The 20988-nt window shown below is 32.5% G+C and overlaps 1 protein-coding gene across 2 annotated transcripts in view; it reads right to left on the reverse strand.

Annotated features, from left to right (window-relative positions):
- Nucleotides 1-20988, reverse strand: part of Fam174a (family with sequence similarity 174 member A) — a 47476-nt gene that overhangs the window by 17340 nt on the left and 9148 nt on the right. The window contains exon 2 of one of the 2 annotated variants that reach the window (XM_020171699.2): nt 14163-14297. In XM_020171699.2, the coding sequence (XP_020027288.2) occupies nt 14163-14297 (135 nt within the window). Of the gene's footprint in view, nt 1-14158; nt 14298-20988 lie in introns of those variants that run through there. The other variant, XM_020171701.2, reaches the window with a different exon arrangement.

A 20988-nucleotide genomic window follows, 5' to 3' on the forward strand; every position in this document is an offset into this window, starting at 1 on the left:
GGTATCACAATACCTGACTTCAAACTACATTACAAAGCAATAACAATAAAAACAGCATGGTACTGGCACAAAAACAGACATGAAGACAAGTGGAACAGAATAGAGGATCCAGATATGAAGCCACACAACTATGAGCAACTTATCTTTGACAAAGGAGCTAAAAATATACGATGGAGAAATAGCAGCCTCTTCAACAAAAACTGCTGGGAAAACTGGTTAGCAGTCTGCAAAAAACTGAAACTAGATCCATGTATATCACCCTATACCAAGATTAACTCAAAATGGATCAAGGATCTTAATATCAGACCCCAAACTCTTAAGCTGATACAAGAAAGAGTAGGAAATACTCTGGAGTTAGTAGGTATAGGTAAGAACTTTCTCAATGAAACCCCAGCAGCACAGCAACTAAGAGATAGCATAGATAAATGGGACCTCATAAAACTAAAAAGCTTCTGTTCATCAAAAGAAATGGTCTCTAAACTGAAGAGAACACCCACAGAGTGGGAGAAAATATTTGCCAATTATACATCAGACAAAGGACTGATAACCAGAATATACAGGGAACTTAAAAAACTAAATTCTCCCAAAACTAATGAACCAATAAAGAAATGGGCATGTGAACTAAACAGAACTTTCTCAAAAGAAGAAATTCAAATGGCCAGAAAACACATGAAAAAATGCTCACCATCTCTAGCAATAAAGGAAATGCAAATTAAAACCACACTAAGATTCCACCTCACCCCTGTTAGAATAGCCATCATCAGCAACACCACCAACAACAGGTGTTGGCGAGGATGCGGGGAAAAAGGAACCCTCTTACACTGTTGGTGGGAATGTAGACTAGTACAACCACTCTGGAAAAAAATTTGGAGGCTACTTAAAAAGCTGGACATCGATCTACCATTTGATCCAGCAATACCACTCTTGGGGATATACCCAAAAGACTGTTACTCCAGAGGCACCTGCACATCCATGTTTATTGCGGCACTATTCACAATAGCCAAGTTATGGAAACAGCCAAGATGCCCCAGCACTGACGAATGGATTAAGAAAATGTGGTATCTATACACAATGGAATTTTATGTAGCCATGAAGAAGAATGAAATGTTATCATTCGCTGGTAAATGGATGGAATTGGAGAACATCATTCTGAGTGAGGTTAGCCTGGCCCAAAAGACCAAAAATCATATGTTCTCCCTCATATGTGGACATTAGATCAAGGGCAAACACAACAAGGGGATTGGACTATGAGCACATGATAAAAGCCAGAGCACACAAGGGAGGGGTGAGGATAGGTAAGACACCTAAAAAACTAGCTAGCATTTGTTGCCCTTAATGCAGAGAAACTAAAGCAGATACCTTAAAGCAACTGAGGCCAATAGGAAAAGGGGAACAGGAACTAGAGAAAAGGTTAGATCAAAAAGAATTAACCTAGAAGGTAACACCCACGCACAGGAAATCAATGTGAGTCAATGCCCTGTATAGCTATCCTTATCTCAACCAGCAAAACCCCTTGTTCCTTCCTATTATTGCTTATACTCTCTCTACAACAAAATTAGAGATAAGGGCAAAATAGTTTCTGCTGGGTATTGAGGGGGGGAGCGGGAGGGGGTGGAGTGGGTGGTAAGGGAGGGGGTGGGGGCAGGGGGGAGAAATGAACCAAGCCTTGTATGCACATATGAATAATAAAAGAAAAGTGAAAAAAAAAATCTTGACTAGTCAAATAATGACTAGTCTACACAACACTTACTCTCTTTTTCCTTGCTAATAAAAAGGTTCCCTTCCCTTCCCCACTTTCCTCTCCACTCTTCCCCTCCCCTCCCTTTCATTCCTTTTGGAAAGCAGAGGGGAAGAAAAGTCTTTTTGGGAGAAAATAGTTCCTGGAAACTATTGGTCCCCTAAGAGAGGAATCTATTGCAAGTTCTTGCCTCCTGCCTTTCTGTTTTCTAAAATACAGATGTGATGTCTGAAACTACAGTGGCTACAGAGCCAGCCAGTACAAGACAAACACAAGGAAATGTTTACGAAAATTGCAGATATAGACTTTGTCATCCAAAGGCTATTGAATCAATACCAGGAGTCAATCACTATAGAGTTCTCATGACATGAAGAAAAGAAAATTCTTGCAGCTATGGAGATTGAACCCAGGGCTTGTAAATGGTGGGAAAGTGCTTTACCACTGAACTATATCCCTAGTCCTGAGAAAAACTTTTGAGTTTACTGGTAGGCTTACTTTCACTTGTAATAAAAGACTATTTCTGTACTCCATACATTTCCCAAATCACCATGCTTTTCTGTAAGGCAAGACAAACATGAAATATTAATAAACTTTGTGAAACAGTTTCACATCTGTCTGTACCTATCATACATTTAAAAAAATAATATTTTAAGGAAAGCTTGAAAGCTAACTATGTAAAACAAATATTATAATGACTATAAATTCAAATTAAGTTTGAATAAAAAAACTGTTCTAGCGCAGTCAAGAGTTTTTACTATTTGTTCATTTCAGTTTACAAATACTAGACTGCTGGAGTTTTTTTTTTCCCCAGCTCTTTTTAAAGAAGATATTTAGTCTTTTAAAAGAAAAGATAATGTCTTTAGATTTTAGATAATGAACACTGCTTAAAATCACTGGGAAAAATTAATGCCTTCAAAGTGTGTTAGGTTTTTTTTCCCCATTCATAAATTTCAGGTCCTCGTCCCAATGCTGTCTTGCAACCCATCCATGGTCGATCATATGGTTGGCCATATTCTGCCTCCCACTTCATTTATCTAAATAAATACCTTAAGATTCAGCAGTTCAAACAATCACAGCAGAATATAAATCATGAACTGATGTTATAATTACTTTATTAAATTCTATATGGATAGGAACTTGTGTTTCATCTACTGTATCGGAGCATTCATTTAACAGAAGCTAGATCAAATAAATGCTTTTGCTCTGGATCTGTACTGTCTACCTATACCTGGCAATTAAAATTAAAATTTCAATTAGTTCAAATTAAATAAAACTAAAATATCAGTTCTTCAGATGCACTAACCACATACCAAGTGCTCAAGAGCCACATATGGCTAATTACAATAAAATTTGCACATCACGATGTCTAACTGCTAATGGAGCAAGGAAAATTCTGTCCTATAGCTTAATGTCCACAGAAAAATAAGGCATTACAAAGAAAAACACAGGAAACTTCTCTTTTGTTACATGTTTAAGTAATTCCTTTTCAACAACAAAGTACAATTTAATCTCCTAGTAACATATCACTGGACATTCTAAGATAGAAATTTCTTTCTATAGCAAACAGCATTTAACATATCCCTGTATTCTAATTACTTTGAATAACTTTGTGTTTATTCTGCTAATATGTTATACTTAACAATTAATACAGTGTTTTGTATTAATTTTGTATTAATTCTTGGAAGTTAAACTTTCAAATTGGTAACTGATAATCTTAACTAGTGTTTATTGTTGAACACTTATTTCAATAATTTATTGTCTGGTTCTAACATGCTGATGATGATAGCCAGGAAATGTTTTATGGACAAGTATCTCTGGGCACAAAATGTAATGAACATGGACAATATAATATTAAATTCAATGAACCAGAATAAAAGTAGCCCAAAGGCTACTTCTAGAGCTTTTAAAATTAAATACTTAACAGAAATTATTGAACCAGCCCTGAAATAACAGAAGTACTAGCTTTTACCATAATTTTTAAAATGTTCACCATTATAAAGATAATATTTTTACTGTTCAGTAGAAATGAAACATAATAGCACAAACATATTGTTTCCATTCGTTGTTTCTATTGAAAAGATGTTTCAAACTTGTGGTTTTTGAGACTGGTTATGAGTATTTGTTTCTAGCATTTTTCTTTGATAAAAATGAAAGTGATTTTTTTGTGATCTATGCTGCCTTTATTTCCTCATGAGTTTTCTGTCCAAAGGAGCTGAAAATGCCATACAACAGTCACAAAAATGAAATTCATTTTTCATTTCACAGTTCCTTCATATGAAATTTTTCTATAAGTAAACAAAAACAAATTAGGACAGCAATGACCCTCTCAAGAGAAGTTATATTAACCATGTGGCTCAGGATAATTTTTTCATGTACACACAAATGTCCTGTTTAATTGTATTAATGTCAATGCTTAAAGACCTAGATATAGTGATAATGTAGGATAGCTCCTCAATATCCCTCCTATCTCAGATGATAATTTTTCTGAGCTAACCATGAGAATCCCATTTTCTGTATCAGGTTTAGTTTAAGAATATTCACACTATACAATCCTGGTCAATGAAATGAACTCTGATGGAGGGTTTCTGGGGAAACTTTTCTCATTCTTAAACAGACAATGGAGAACTGTCCCTAACTTTCTCTGTATGCTCCTTCTGGCTGTAATGCTAAGAATGAGTAGTGCTATCCTATTATCAGTATAAATATAACAAATATATGATGCGAGGCAGAACAGAAACAATCACAAAAGAGAAGATCCAAAATTGGAATTATTAGGCTTAGAAGTATAAATCAAATAAACATTAAGCAAATGGGATGAGATTACAGAAGGAAGGGAAGTCTGAAGTTTCTGTAACTCTCTCAGCCTCAATTTTCCCACCTTTCAAATGAAGATGGTAGAAACTACTTTGCCAGATGGTTTTGATGATTTTCTAAAGACCCTACTTTATCTTGTAATAAAGGAAGTATTTACTAAAAAGCTGCTATACATCACTCTTATAGGAATTCTGCCACCCCATTCTGCCCAAGTCAAAAATAATTATCCTCTTTTATAAGTCTGTACCATTTGCTTAGTTATACTTTTCTGCCCTGATATTTACATATTTTAATATTATTTTCACTATAAGAATATAGATTTTTTGTTCATTTCATGCAATGTAAGAATCAATCTGGGTAAATAATTTTAACAGAGAAGTAAGCAGAGCTAAAAGTAAAGCTAAACACTTTATTTGAAGAGTTAAGATAGATGTGATGTGGCTTAAATAATCTCAAACAAAATATTTACGTCAAGAGCAAAAGGTGAACCAAGATCAATGGAGATTTATGGAATTGCATGCTTCTTCATCCCACAAAATTTTATTCAATGGTATGTACCATATATCTATCTATATGTATATAAATAGATAGATAGATAGATTGTATAGGATATACGTACATGTATATATATATATATATATATATATATATATACATAAAATAGTTCTATCATCAAATAAAAATAATTGGCTTATGGGTAAATGTCTTAACCCTGTATCTAGTGTGTCTTCATAAAGTTGAGAACTGGCTCAAATGCTGTTTTATTAAAAAAAGTTAAAGAAAAAAATTTCCTAAATCAACTTTATTATATTTAATTAGACAATATCCTTCCTTAAGCAGTAATATTACTAAGTAGTTTATTTATTAAATAATTTGGGGATTTGAGTGGATTGACAATATTTTATTATTGTTTGATTGATTCTGGGGATCTCTGCTGGGAACTCACACATGCTCTCCCACTGAGCTCTCCCACTGTCCCCAGCTCTATGATAGTAGTTTTATCTTTCTGTAAAACTTTAAACTTGATCAGGAACATCAGAGTTAGCAAATGAATCTTCCTTTTGTTCTGACGATAAATTCCAAACTCCAACAATTTTATGTTTACAATATTCTTTAATGACCTACTTCAATTTTCTGGTTGACAAAATGTTATTACTAACATCAGTATGGCAACTGAATCTTTCCTATAAAAATGGTTGCACTATCTACTCCTTCCATTGCAGTATATTTGTTGCAATGTTGACAATGGAAGGCAGAGGAATTTGTAACAATCAACAACAGCGAAGAGAATGCCACATTTCTCAACTCTTCTAGTACTTTACTTTGTATATTTAAAAAGATTAATATAGTTATTAGAAGGCTTGGTTTCAAGGATCAATAGACTACAAGGGGGAACAATAAGCAATACAACAAAAAAAGACTAAAGTGGAAAAAAATTAAAGAGAAAGAAGACAAGAAAGTAAACAGAAAAGGAATATTGTTTTTGAATATGTTTTTGAATATGTTTAACATGTCAAATACAACTTAAGGTATTGCTTTTAATAAGCTGGGCACCAGTGGCTCATATCTATAATCCTAGCTACTGGAGAAGCAGAGGTTGAGAGGATTGTAAGGCCACCCTTAGGGAAAAAGTTCACGGGACCCTATCTCAACCAATGGCTGGACATGGTGGCATTCGCTTGTCATGCCAGTTACAATGGGAAGCATAAATAGGGGATCACAGTCCAGGCTGTCCTGGGTAAAACTGAAAGATCCTGTCTCCAAACTAACCAGAGCAAACAGGGCTGTAGAATTGCCCTAAGTGGTAGTGTGCCTGCCTAGCACATGCAAAATCCCAAAAAAAAGATATAGTTTTTATTAATAAATAACATTTTTGAGCAACCCTAAAATTTTCCAAGTATATAAGTAATATATATCAAGTATATAAATAAATATACATACTTGTATATAGTATTTTCTATGTATAATTCTTTTTCACAGTATGAGACATATATATTTAAATATTTATATGACCAGAAAGGAAAAGCTATGTGAAAATTATTCACAAGATTGACCACTTTACTTAACAGTTTTTCTAAAATCCAGTACATTATGGATAAATTTCTTGAAAAATAGCCAAGTTATGGAAACAGCCAAGATGCCCCACTATGGACGAATGGGTTAAGAAAATGTGGTACTTATACACAATGGAGTTTTACTCAGTCATGAAGAAGAATGAAATCTTATCATTGGCAAGTAAATAGATGGAATTGGAGAACATCATTCTGAGCAAGGTTAGCCAGGCTCAGAAGACCAAAAATCATATGTTCTCCCTCATATGTGGACTTTAGATCTAGGGCAAATGCAGCAATGTGGTTGGACTTGGATCACATGACAAGGGGAGAGCACATACGGGAGATATGGGGATAGGCAGGAAACCCAAAACATGAAAGTGTTTGATGTCCACACTGCAGAGGAACTAATATAGAAACCTTAAAGCGACAGAGGTCAATATGGGAAGGTGATCAGGAACTAGTGAAAAGGTCAGGTAGAGATGAGTCAATTTGGGTTGTAACACACGTGTACATGGAAGCAATGCTAAGAATCTCTCTGTATAGCTATCCTTATCACAACTAGCAAAAATGCTTTGCCTTTCTTATAATTGCTTATGTCTTCTCTTTAACAAAATTGGAGAAAAGGGCAGAACAGGTTCTGCCTGGAAGCGAGGGGAGATGGAGGAGACAGGGAGGGGGCAGGGGATACGGGCCCAAACAGTGTATGCACACATGAATAAATGAATAAAAAATAAAATAAAATAAAAAAAGAAAAGAAAATATAATTTATTAATGGCACAAGAAGCAGAAAATCTGAGTAGTTCTGTATCTATTAATGAAAAACTGAGCTTATTACCAAAGGTTTTTCCCTCAAAGAGAACGAAAGTCAATTCCTTGATGGTTTCAATGATTAATTCCATCAAAAATTCAAGGAAGAAATAATGCCTCTGTTAAATGTTTTAAAAACAGAGATGCAAATGAATAATTTCCCAACACATTTTATAAGAACTGAAAAACCCTAATGTCAAAATATGACAGATACTACAAAAATATAGACACTATCTACTATCTTTCCATCCACATTTATGTACATGCATAGAGAGAAAGAAAGAAGTACACAACATATGACCACATAAGAAAATATTAACAACAATATATAAGAGTATATCAGGACAATGCAAGATTTATATCAGAAATGTTAGGTTGGTTGAACATGTATGCATTAATCTGTGAAGTTCATATTAAATAAGCAAAAGGAAATTGTAATCGTTTCAGTACATGCATTTGACAACATTTAATACTAGCACGGTAAAAACTATTAATAATCTAAAAATAGTAGTGAACATATGCTATCAGAAAATATCTACAATAACTAATAATGTTACTATTTAATAGAATTAGGTTAGTTAACAAGAGCAAGCTGCACCTGATATTAAAGCTTACTATAAATATATCAATCAGAGTAACTGGATATACTTCAGAATATTCTCCTACTTTGAAATCAACAAATTGGCAATCTTTTTTAAAATTAATATATAACAAATATTCAAAGTAAGGGGTTTCATTATTCCATGCATGCATATAATTACTGTGATCATATTCACCCCATCTATTACTGTCTTATACTGCTCTCTCTTCCCTCCTTTCCCCTTTCCCTGCAACATCCCTACTACTCTCTCCTGAGATTCCACATATAAGAGAAAACATGCCAACCTGTCTTTGGGGGCCAGGTTGTTTCATTTAATATGGTTTCCACTTCTATCCATTTTCCATAAAATGACAAACTTTCATTCTTTATGACTGAATAAAACTGCACTGTATAGATATACCTCATTTTCTTTATCCATTCAGCTCCTGATAGACACCTAAACTGATTCCATAATTTGGCTATTGTGAATAGTGCTATGATAAACACGAGTACAGTTACCTCTGTAGTAAGCTGATTTGGGTTCTTTCACATGTATACCCAGAAGTGGTATGGCTGGATCATCTGAATGCTCTATTTTTAATTTTTGATAAACCTCCATACTGATTTCCAAATGGCTGCAGTAATTTACCCCACAATCTTAATACCCTTTGTCATATAACTCATTGTACTTACAGGTTCTAGGGATTACGAAGCAGACATTTATGTTACGGTTCTGAGAAGTGCTTTGTCAAATTCCTCTTTCAAATCTTATAGTACTACCTCCATTAATTGGAGGAAAATGACACAACCATAATTATTATTTCTTAATAAAGTGAATTACAAAAAAGATCTATGTGCATCTTTCCCACAAGATAAATTCAGAATATTGAATACACTGATGGATTTGAATGTTTAATATCTAACGTCAACAGAAAAAATCAGACAGCATCTTGCTCACCGAATCAGCTTCAAATGAAGTAGTGGTATTTAGACAATACATCTCATTAAAGAAAATAATTTCTAAGACAAAGAAGGTAATAGGAATAAACAACTCCACCAATACCTCATTGAAAATGTTGCCCATTTTTCCTAAAATGAGAAACAGAAAAAAGGGGGATTTATAAATGCTGGGACTTTGAAAAAAATTATAGCAGAGAGTGAGAGTCAGTGTATTATTCCAGTAATGTTTAATATCATTTACAGCTGACAACAGGCTGGATGTGTAGGTCAGCAGTAGAGTACTTGCCTAGGATGTATGTGAGAGATTCTTTATTTTACCCTCAGCTACACAGACAAAAATGGCAGAAATAAAAGAAAATGGAAACAGGATGACTGGTCTTTGCTTCCTTGTGTCTTAAAATACCCACATTAATGCTCATTTTTAAAAATAAAACAAAGTGTGGCATAGAGAAGGCCATTATCATTGATTTGGGCAAGGTAAAAAAAATCCCAACTCTATTTTCTAAGGTCCCTTCGTTCTGTAATGCCAGCCCATGTATGTCTACTAGATTCTTAACTACACAGGACTAGGCATTTTTATCCATTGTTGTTCAGCACTATCAGCCAAGAACTTTAGTAGAATGCCTGGGCCATGTCTCAGATAATTACACCTTGATTTTAATGAAGACAAGAACTCATCCAATTTGTCTGATATCTCATAGTCACTTCTAATTACTAATGCCAAGACTGATTTCATACTTTTTGACCCATAATATGTATTGATTGTGTCCCCCAGAAGTTAATGAGTTAAAATTTAATCCCCATCATGAGTTGCACTGCCTTAAGATTCTGCAAGCAAAAAGCCAATCTTATGATATAGACCCGTAAAGCTTCTAAATTGTGACCTGATGAGCATCTTTTCTTTATAAAAATAAGTGTGCACATTTAATGGGTACACCTTAATGTTTTACTTTTAAGGATATGTACTATGTGCAATAAATGTAATAAACTAAAAAAACATAACTATCACCTCACAAAATTACCTTTTTTTCCCCTAGTGACAAAACTTAAGATCTTCTCTCTTAGTAAATGCTAAATCTAAAATACAGGATTGCCAACTGCGTTCATATTGTTCTATATTAGATTTCCAGAAATTAAACAACTCTAATAACTTTGGACCTAAAAAATTTGGACCTTAAAAAAAGTATCTCCCATATTCTCTCTGTTACCCCTGGCAACCACCATTTTATCCTCTACCTATGTGAGTTTTGATTATTTTAGATTCTGCACATAAGAGGTCAGACAATATTTTCTGTGTCTGGACGATTTCATTTAGCATAAAGTCTTCTAGGTTCATCCACGTTGTCACAAATTTCAGGATTTCTTTCTAAGACTGAATAATATCCAACTGTTTCTTTATAAATTTATGTTCCATTCATTTTATTTACACATTTTGTTTATCCATTCATCCACAAATGGACACTAAGTTTATTCCAAAACATTGGCTGTTGTGATAATGTTATGATGAACCTTGAAGTAGAGGCATCTTTTTGACATACTAATTGCTTTTGGACATATACCCAGAAATTGTATTATTGGATCATGGCTTAGTTCTACTTTCTGTTTTTGTTTTCCATAATTACTGTTCCAATGTATATTTCCAACAACATTGTACAAAAGTTTTTTGTCCAATTTAAAGCAAGTTAATTGGCTTTTTTCTTTTCTGGTTTTTCATTCTTTAGCTATTGGGTTGCACCAGTTATCTATGAATTTTGGATATTAAATCATATATATATACACACACACACACACACATATATATATGGTTTGGTTACTTTGTTGTCCATGCCTTTGGGGTTATATTAAAATAGTTATTGCACAGACCAATGTCAAGAAACTTTTCCCCTATGTTTTGTTCTAAAAGTTTTATGTGTTTAAGTTATATCTCAAGTCTTTAATCCATTTCGAGTTGACTTTTGTATATAGCATAAAAACAGTTCAATTTCTTTCTCCTTCATGCATGCATTCAGTTTACCAAACACCATTCACTGAAGAGATGATCCATTCCTTATAGTGTGTTCGTCACACCCATGTAGAAGACAAGTTGATTATAGATGTGTGGATTTATTTCTGGGATCTCTATTTTTTTTATTATCTAAGTTTGTTTTTAATTATTATACTGTTTGAGGCATTCGAGAATTGTAATGTATTTTGAAATCATGATTGTAATTCCTCCAGTTTTGGCTAGTTGTAGTCTTTAGTGGCTGTATATGAATTTTAGAATTTTTTTTCCTATTTCTGAAAAAAATGTCCTTGGGACATTGATAGGTACCACACTACATCTGTAGATCACTTTGAGTAGTAATGCACATTTTAACAATATTTAATTCTTACATTTCATGGGTATAAATATCTTTCCATTTAGCTCTGTTCTCTTTTATTTCCTTCTTCAATCTTTTATCATTTTCAGTACATAAATATTTTAATTCTTTAGTTAAATTTATTATTATGTCATACTTTCTGTTGCTATTAGGAATAGGATTTTTTTAAATTTTTTTTTCAGAAGAGTTCATCGTATATGACTAATATTTGTATGTTGCTTTTGTATCCTGTAAATTTTTGAATTATCTTATTAGTTCTAACAGTTTATTTTTATTGAATCTTTAACATTTCCTACATACATTATCATGTCATTGCAAAGAAATATAATTTTAGTTCTTCATGTATAATTGGAATTTTACTTTTTCTAATCTAATTAGTAAGGCTAGACCCTCTAATACTATGTTGGATAGAAGTTGTTAACAGTGAGTATCTTTGCTTTAGACCAGATCCCTTACTGTTGTCCCCACTGATTGTTATGCTAGTAGGCTTTTCACATAATGGACCTCATAGCGTTAAGTTTCTTGTTTAAATATTTTGTTAGTTTTTTTTATCATGAATAGATGGTGAGCTTCATTAAAAGCTTTTTCTATATGTACTGAGATAACCATGTTTTTTCTTTTATTTTTTTTAGTGTGGTGTATCATGCAAGTTGAATTATGTATCTTAAAACATTCTTGCACTCCAGGAAAAAAGGTTACTCAATCATGGGGTGTCATCATTTTAATACACTACTGAATTTATTTTGGTAGCATTTTATTGAGGATTGTTGCATCTGCGTTCATCAGGGATACTAGCCTGTTACTTCTTTTCTTGTGTTATGTCAGACTTTAGAGTCAGGGTACTGCTAGCCTCAGACAATAAACGTTAAAGTGTTCCCTCTATTTTTATTTTTTCAAAAGTATGAAGTGCTGGAGGCATACACAAAGTGATAGAACATTTGTCTCAGTATCACCAAAAAGAAAAAAAAGAAATAAAGTAAGTTTGACAAGAACTGGTATTAATTCTTTGAATGTTTGGAATAATTCACCTGTGAAGTCAGTTGGTCTTGGGATTTTCTTTGTTGAGGAGTGTTTTGTTGCTGTTGTTTGTTTCTTTTGTGGTACTGGGAATAGAACCCAGGGCCTCCTCTAATACTACTTGAGCTATACCTCTAGCACTATTGGGGAGTTTTTATTATGAATTCAAAATCCTTTTGTTATTGTTTGGTTTAGGCTTCAATTTCTTCTTGATTAAGTTTTGGTAAGTTAAATGTTTTGAGGAATTTATAAATATTTTTCTAGGTTATCAAATTTGTTGACATATGATTATATATAATAGTCACATGATTTTTAAATTTCTGAGTCATCACCATCCACAATTATTACACTTTGGATAGGTGTTTCTTCCTATCACAACCTTTGTCTTTAAAGAAGCCTGCCTGAAGTAGATGAACTAGACTTCAAATTCAATTCCTCTTGAGTCATTAATAATTATGTTTTTTTACTTCCCTTTCTGTGAAATACATAGGCAACATCTCATATGTATCTAGTACATTTAAATATAATTCAAAGGGCCTTGTAAAAATTAATATGCTACTAATACAAAAAAGTGACTAAAACTCCACTGCCATCCTATTTAATAAATACTTTCTTAGATTGAGCTCAAGGTGAAATAATCTGCTATTCCCTCAGTCAGCCTCAGTTCCCAAATGTATTTCATAATATTTTTTCTTTGATTCAAATGCATAATGCTAAATACATATTATGTACATGATTCTTAAATGCAAGACAACAAACATATCTGTTTCATACCTAGAAGACAGGTAAGTGGTAAAATTTGTCTTATTACAATATTTTGTAGGCAACTTAAGGTCTTACAGGGGACAAAACCATGCTATACTCATTTTTATTTATTTTAATAAGCAGATACAGAAGCTTTTTTTCTTTGTCTATCTAGGCTCTAATGCTATTATAATTATATAGCTGGCATTTTATAAATGTATTTTGTTGAATAAGTGGATTACAAACATTATTGAAGGCTCCTTTATACATATGTATGTTCTATGTATATACAGATACATAATAAATGCATTAAAAAGGAAACATATATATGTGGGAGATTTTAGTAGTGCTGATAGTTTATCCACTTACATGTATATATGAATAATTCATTAACCCCATTTTCATCATTTGTTTTTTAATCCCAAGATTTCTGTACTCTTTGCATTTGAACCTAATTCTGTATTCTAATTTTCCTTCACCCAAGAAATCTTCCTCTGTCCTAACATGTCTTTCCTTATTGGTGAATCTTAATTAATTCTATACCTTTATAAATTTTTTATCAATCTCTTTTAGGAAAGGTCATATAACAAAGTGAGAACAGATCTGAGTACAGATATTATAACTATATCATCAGACCATAAACCACTAGCCCACAATTCTTCCACGGAGTACTATTTGTAAATCAAATAACACAATGGAAAAAATAACTCCAGAATACAAAAATACAAAAGGAAAATCAAACTTACTAAATCTCTCTCTCTCTCTCTCTCTCTCTCTCTCACACACACACACACACACAGTCTTACAGTTCATAACATACTGCAAGAATGAGAAAATTAGAAACCAAAGCTCTGCAAAGAAATCTATGAATCTATGATAAAGATTTCTTTTGCAGGATGTATTATATTGTTTATGTCTATTTCAGCAAAGTAATGAGAATGTAAGCCATTGGCAGGACAGTACAAAGAATTTCATTAAACTAAATTGAATGAAAAATTTTAAATAAAAACTATCAAATAAACGTCTTTTTCAATTTTCTGGGCAAGTACTTGTTCCTGATATATGGAATTAAACTACTGAATATTTACCTTCTAGGATGATTTGCATCAAACAATGTGTTGTCATCATCCTCATCGTCTTGTTCTAAAGGTGTCAATTCCATGTTTTCTATGTTAGTGTCCAAAACTCCATATCTCCTTGTCTTTCGGTTTCTTCTTCTCATCCTAACAAACAGAATAAATTAATGAATAAAATTATTTTAATATAGCATACACATATTTAATTCATGTATATTTATAAATTAAAAATAAATTGTCTGTATTTCTAAGATAGGAGGCACTCTATACATGAATATTTACATGTCAGGTACATAATAAACTTATTGCCAAGGATTACTTTTAATTCATGAAGCAAAACCTATGCCTACCTGTTTGTATGCCACCAATATTTTTCCTTCTGATAATCTCTTCATCCTCTCTCAGTTAATTATGTTGAAAGATAATACCTTAAACCTTAGTTCATGTTTTTACTAAAGCCTTCTATCCAATCTTCATCCTATGTCTTCAATGCCTTCTTATCACTATGTTGGGTTAGGTATTCTCTGTACCAGTAAGAAACTGTGTGCATGTATACACTGGTTATAAATACTGAGAATTACATCTCTTCTTCCCTTTCAGAAGTCTTTTTGATTAATTTTCTAAACCATATGGCTTCAGAAACATTCTGGCATTTTTAGTGAATGAAGAAGTTAATATCATGTGAAAGGACTTTTGGAAATAAACGAGATTCTCTAAGGTCATATACATGAAAGATTCAACATGTGAATCACATGGTTGTTGCCAGTAAAAAATATGTTGGCAAGTCTTAAAACAGAGAAGTACATGAACATAGAACTTATAGCCTTTTAAGTAAACATTAGCTAATGTTCTTCTCCACTCCCAAAGTCTTCATAGTACCTTGAAATGATTTCTAATCTTCCAATGAATGTCTAAACTAATCTGCCTGTAAGTACTATCATCCCTGTCTGTCTGTGGTGTAAAACTTGACTGCATCGGTTTGGGTATTTTATTATTTATTCTAGCTATAGTGTCAATATATTTTCTATATATTTTACATCCTAGATTTATTTAATCATAGACGTAAATACTATCTTCCAAACATGAATCTCTTTAATACAAGAATCTATTTTATATACAAAGACAGATCGTTGTCAAACTGTGAATTGGGGAATTTAAATGAATTCAATATATCAGTATATAAACTAATTCACATAATGAAACATAGTCACATAAAGATAAAACCTGTGTATTATTAAATAGAATTTAAATTTGAAGTACTACTTTCCTAAAAATGTCTTTCCTCAGTCCAAAGATAGAGGTAGTGATGGCTACATGGCTATGACACTACTTACTCATGAAACATCAAAGATAACAAAACATACATAATTGTTAATTTTTCTCAAGGGAGGTCGCATCAATTATAAGGCTTTAAGATAGTTGTGCTGATCCAATACCCACTTAAAATGCTAACATTAAGTATAAAACATTAAAATAAGCTAAAATTTAAGTAAAAAAGCTATTTTTGTCTTTTAATATTCATATACTACTTTTAAACAAAGGAGTAAAGGGCCATTTAAAATCCATGAATTTTAACAGCTAAGGTTTTTTTCTTATAAATAAATGTTTTCACTAAGTTCATGACACTGAAACTTGCTTATATATGTGTCACTAACTGTAACATATAATTAGAAATATGCACATTTTTATGCTAGACATAATAAATATATATTGAAACATGAAATCCTATTTTGCTGGTTTCTAGTGATCATAAAAATAAGAACTTTGCCTAAAAACAGGTAGAGAGGAAAGTACGGAAGCCTGAATGGCAAAACAAAAAAAACTAAATAGTTAATTAAACTGAGTTACATTCACTTGTCATTTAGCATGCACAGATAAATGATCCTTATCAGATCCCTTCTAAGTATTCAAGTTGATATCCAAGTAGCTGTCCTAATATACATGCAGATTCCTTAATGTTCCATTATACTCAGGTTGGTAAGAAAAACTTCTAATAGAATGTATAAGTTATGGTATCAAAATAAAACTACTAAAGTAAGCTTGATAAAATTTTATGTAAAAATGTTTGATGCCACATAAAATAAGCACAACAGAATGAAGCTTCATTTCATTTTACTACTCTATGAAAGAGAGAACACTAATCAATGTAATTTCCAGTAGCATGCTGCATCTACTTGATTTGACTCATATTCCTTTTTTCTTTTGTTCTCTTTTAAGGGAATATGTGTAGGGAATGTATTAAGTGTGGACTATATACTATAATAAGTAATATTATTCCTTAATTTATTCTATAGCGTATTCAAACTAGACTAGTAAATTATAAACTACACACACATAGTCTCAAGTGACTGTCATACTCTACCCAAATTAGAACCATTAATATTTAGCTATGTTTTTATCCTTTGGGTATGCAAATTTACCACACTTTAACACATAGCTATCCTTTATTCTAAATAATTGAAATGTATCCTCTCAAAAGCAATGTTGGCTTTTTGTTTTTCTTCTTTTAAAATTAATTCATTCTGAATAGAACCATATCCAATGCTAGACAACTTCTGACTTCCTATACAGGACAGAGTGCTTTAATCTTTTTTGAATTTCTCAATATCAAAATTGATTCATTCTAATATAAAGCAATAATGTTTTCAGGAGCTGTTGAGATATATGTGAGCCCCTGTTGAAGCTCTCATACCTCAGACCACTGTGTTTTTGAATTCCAGTTGTTTCTTTTCATAATTTTCTTTGGATCTACCTATTGGCTTCTGCCATTATCACAACCTTGACCCAGGGAATCATTAAAGAGAAGAGAGAAGATCCCCTCCTCCCCAACACCGCCAACAAAATATCCTGCCACCACTCATCTCCAGTAAAATGTTCACAGCTAACATCCAAAGGTTAATAAAGAAAAGAGTAAAAAGCCAGCACCGATGACTCAGGCCTTTAACTGCAGCTACTCATGAGGCAGAGATTGGCAGGATCACAGTTTGAAGCCACTCTGGGCAACTAGTTTGAGAGACGCTATCTTGAAAAAAACCCATCACAAAAATGACTGGTGGAGTGGCTCAAGGTGTAGGCCCTGTGGTCAAACCCCAGGACTGGGGAAAAAAAAAAAAGAAAGATTGAAACCATGTAGCCTATGTTTAGGACATGTTGCTTTACCTCAGACACTTCTTTTTCACTTAGCTGCTATAATTAAGCACACACCATCAGTTTCTATGCTTAGATTTGTCTCTTATTTGATGATAGTCTGATTAATAACTCCAAATGAAATGAATCTCAAATAAATGCCATATAACTTGGCTTTAAAGGTTCCAATATGAAAATATATGAAGCATAATTTTCTTGTCATCTCTACTCTTGGTCTTTACATGGATTTCTTAGTCTTCTTTTTCAGTACCTAGAGTTTAAGATGTTGAGTACTGACCTCCATTTCTAAAAGTTCAGAATAGATTTATTTCTCAGTTTTTAAAATTGTACAACAAACCAGCACTCAAAAGATTCATTCTGTTTGGCTTCTGACTGGCAGCATGACCAACCCCTTCAGCTTTTTACTACAATTCTATTTTTCTGGTTATGGTATTTATAGTTGCTTTGATGGTGGTATTTCCTTTTTATTTTTATTTTTTTTTATTGTTGTGTTGGCTGGGGGTACATTGTGACATTTACCAAAGTTCTTACAATATGTCAAGTATATCATACTAGATTCACTCTGTCCATCACTGTCCTTTATCCCTCCCTCCCACATGCCTGGAGTAGGTTCAATGGGTACAATTTTTCCATTTACATTCATGTATACAGAGTATGTGCACTATATTCACCCTCCTTCCATATTTCCCCACCTCTTCCCCCCTTCCACTGGTACCAACCCATCAGACAGTGCTTGTTTCACCCTCCTATTCTCCGATTTTGTAAAAGAAAAATAAATGACATTTTTGTTTGTTTAACATACCTATGCAGGGAATTTCTTTGTGACATGTCCTTGTATATATGCATTGTAATCTGAATTGGTTCATCTCTATTTTTCTTCTTTCTACCTCATTCCCCCTCCCTATGGTGATTTCAACAGGTTTAAAACTTCTGTATTCATTCCTGTATAGAGACTATATCACGCTTTAGCTTTTTACTACAATTAATTTGTTTTTCCCCTAGTCTCACTCTACCTTCACCCTGTCAGACCTATTACTCTTTTGAAGATTATAGTTTCAGAGGTCAGCTAACACACAGATGTGGATATACATGTATGTTACATACACTACATTTTACATAAATTGTTTATATGTTACATACATAAAATACATATAGAGTTAAAAATGGGATTTTGTAGGCATTTATTTGCTAATTAAATAAATATTTGTGTTGTTAGTGTAGGCCTGTAACTATATATCCAATTTTACAAATGTGTAATTGATTTTATGTACAGATTAATTTACATATATGTATATATACATATACACACACATACACATTCTAATTTTTACGTAAGTTAAGTCTATTTTCCTGTTCTGTATTTCTAAGCAGATTTTATGAAATATTATGAGTAAAGAAGATGCAATATATGAATACAATACTTCACTGCAATGCACATAACCATGGTACTGCTTGATAATATTAACTTTAGTGGTTATAACTTGCTATTCAGCTAATTACATCCAAGGCATTTATTTATTGATGTGGTATTGATCTATCCATCTTTCAGTCTATTCACTTATAATTGTTCTTCTCATTTATCTTAGACATGCACAATAAAGCTATTTTCTAACCACAATACTCATGTCAATCTTTGAAAAATTTTATTAGTACTACTCCTACAGAGGGACATATTTCAAACATTTTAAACTTTTTAATATTGTCAGTTTAAGTAAATATATCTTTGAAGTTCACTTGAAATAATTTCATATTTAAATAAATTCTAGGACATGCAAAAAATACAGGTTGGAATGTATATGTGTATTTATGTGATATAAATTAAAGTATCTATATTTCAAATATATAAATATATGTAAATACACTTAAAGCTTCTTTTATTAATTACAAAATTAAAGTATAAAAATAAAAAGTATAAGAACATTTTATAACATATTGGGGAATTATTAGGAAAAATATAGCAAAATCTTCCAAAATATACTACATTGCAATTGAGACACAAAACAATTACAGTAAGAAAGTGAATATTTATTGTGCATGCACATATGCCAGGCTTTGAGCTAAGCAGCTTAGAAGCACTATTATATTTCTTACAATAATTCTATTAAGGTCAGTAAAATCTTGTTTCTTGCACAAAAAGGCACCATTTGGAGATAATTATTGGAATTATAAACAGTAAATGTAAGATTCATGTACAAATAATTTGACTATTATGCTTTGTTTTAAAATATTCATAATGAATCAAACTGTAACCAAGGTCACAAAATTAAATGACAAAACAGTCTAGTGATACCCACTACAATAATCTCACAATATGTCAAAATAATTTTTAGTTGAAATATATTTTCTCATTCACTCTTTTTTTTTTGGAAAAAAGTAATGAGTTGGCATTTACTGGCATTTACAAGTAAAATTATGTTGTTCTAATTTTTCGATCCTTCAGATTTGAATCTGCTTTTTGTTTAGGGACAAAACTTTTCTTATGGCTTAACACACCATGATTTTATTTAGAGAGCAATAAAGTCTCGCCCTAAGGAGTATATTATGAGCGTAATAATTGCTGCAAGCCAATCATGAAAATATAATTTTCCTTTGCCAATCATTTTCTATGGGTGAGGAAATGAAGCAATTCAGAGAAACAAAATAGAAGAATATGACTCTCATGGGCTTTTTAGGAAAGATTTTCTTCCCTGACCCTAACCCCCACAAAAAAAATAGCACATAGGAAGAGAAACTCTCCTTTCAGATCAATTTCCTCCATGTTGCATGAGACTATTGCTTGGAACATAATGTTCAGAGCTTAGGTAACTATTCTACAGAAAGACAAAGATGAAACATTCAGAATTCTTGATAATTTCTTAAGACCGCTGAACCAAACCTGGCCTGTTCACATTCAGATGACAAAAGCAACAAACCATGTCCTTATATTAAAGCCACTTTTAATGATGTACAATGTTCTGTTTCTTAGAGCTAAAGTTCTTGTAAGTGAAAACAGTGTTAAGTCACAATGCCATTTTACATTACCCAGATACATATTTCTCCTAGTGCTCTTCATTTTAAGAATCTTTAAAGTAGGTTCTATTAGTAAGCCCTCCATTCTGAATAATCACGTTTTATTTTCAGTTTCCTATTTAAAAATCACTGTGCTAGAGAAAATGATTTTAATCTACACTTGTTTGTTTCAGCTTAGCACAGTAGTCCCACTGACATACAGATCATCATTTTCATCATGTTCTCTCCTGAAACATTTGATAGTCAAAAGAAAGAACACAACTACTACAAACAGAGTTCCTAGGAGTCCTAAATTTCCATGGTGATGTAGCCAAACAGTGCAGTGTTACTATTAGCTAGTTTACATATTAGAATTCCCCCCCTAAAAAAAAAGATAGAAATATTTATCCAAATACTGCAAAAGATAAGCCCTTATGGCACTTATCATGCCTATCGGTCCTAGCCCTCCCAAGGAAAAATTACTTCACCTATAAACTCTTCTTAGTGGAAAACAATAGTTGATCATGTTTCTATCATGTAAAACCACCCACTTTCAGTCACAATATGATCTTGAGACAAGCACTTTTTCTAAAACTAAGACTGTCACTCTCTATGTTAGACTGTGATCAATGCTGTGGTCTTTACGAGTAAGATACAATTAGAATATATGCTTTAGAAAGTCAATACAGAAGTAAATGCATGC

This window comes from Castor canadensis, chromosome 6 (assembly GCF_047511655.1).
Source record: "Castor canadensis chromosome 6, mCasCan1.hap1v2, whole genome shotgun sequence".
In the NCBI taxonomy this organism is placed as follows: domain Eukaryota; kingdom Metazoa; phylum Chordata; class Mammalia; order Rodentia; family Castoridae; genus Castor; species Castor canadensis.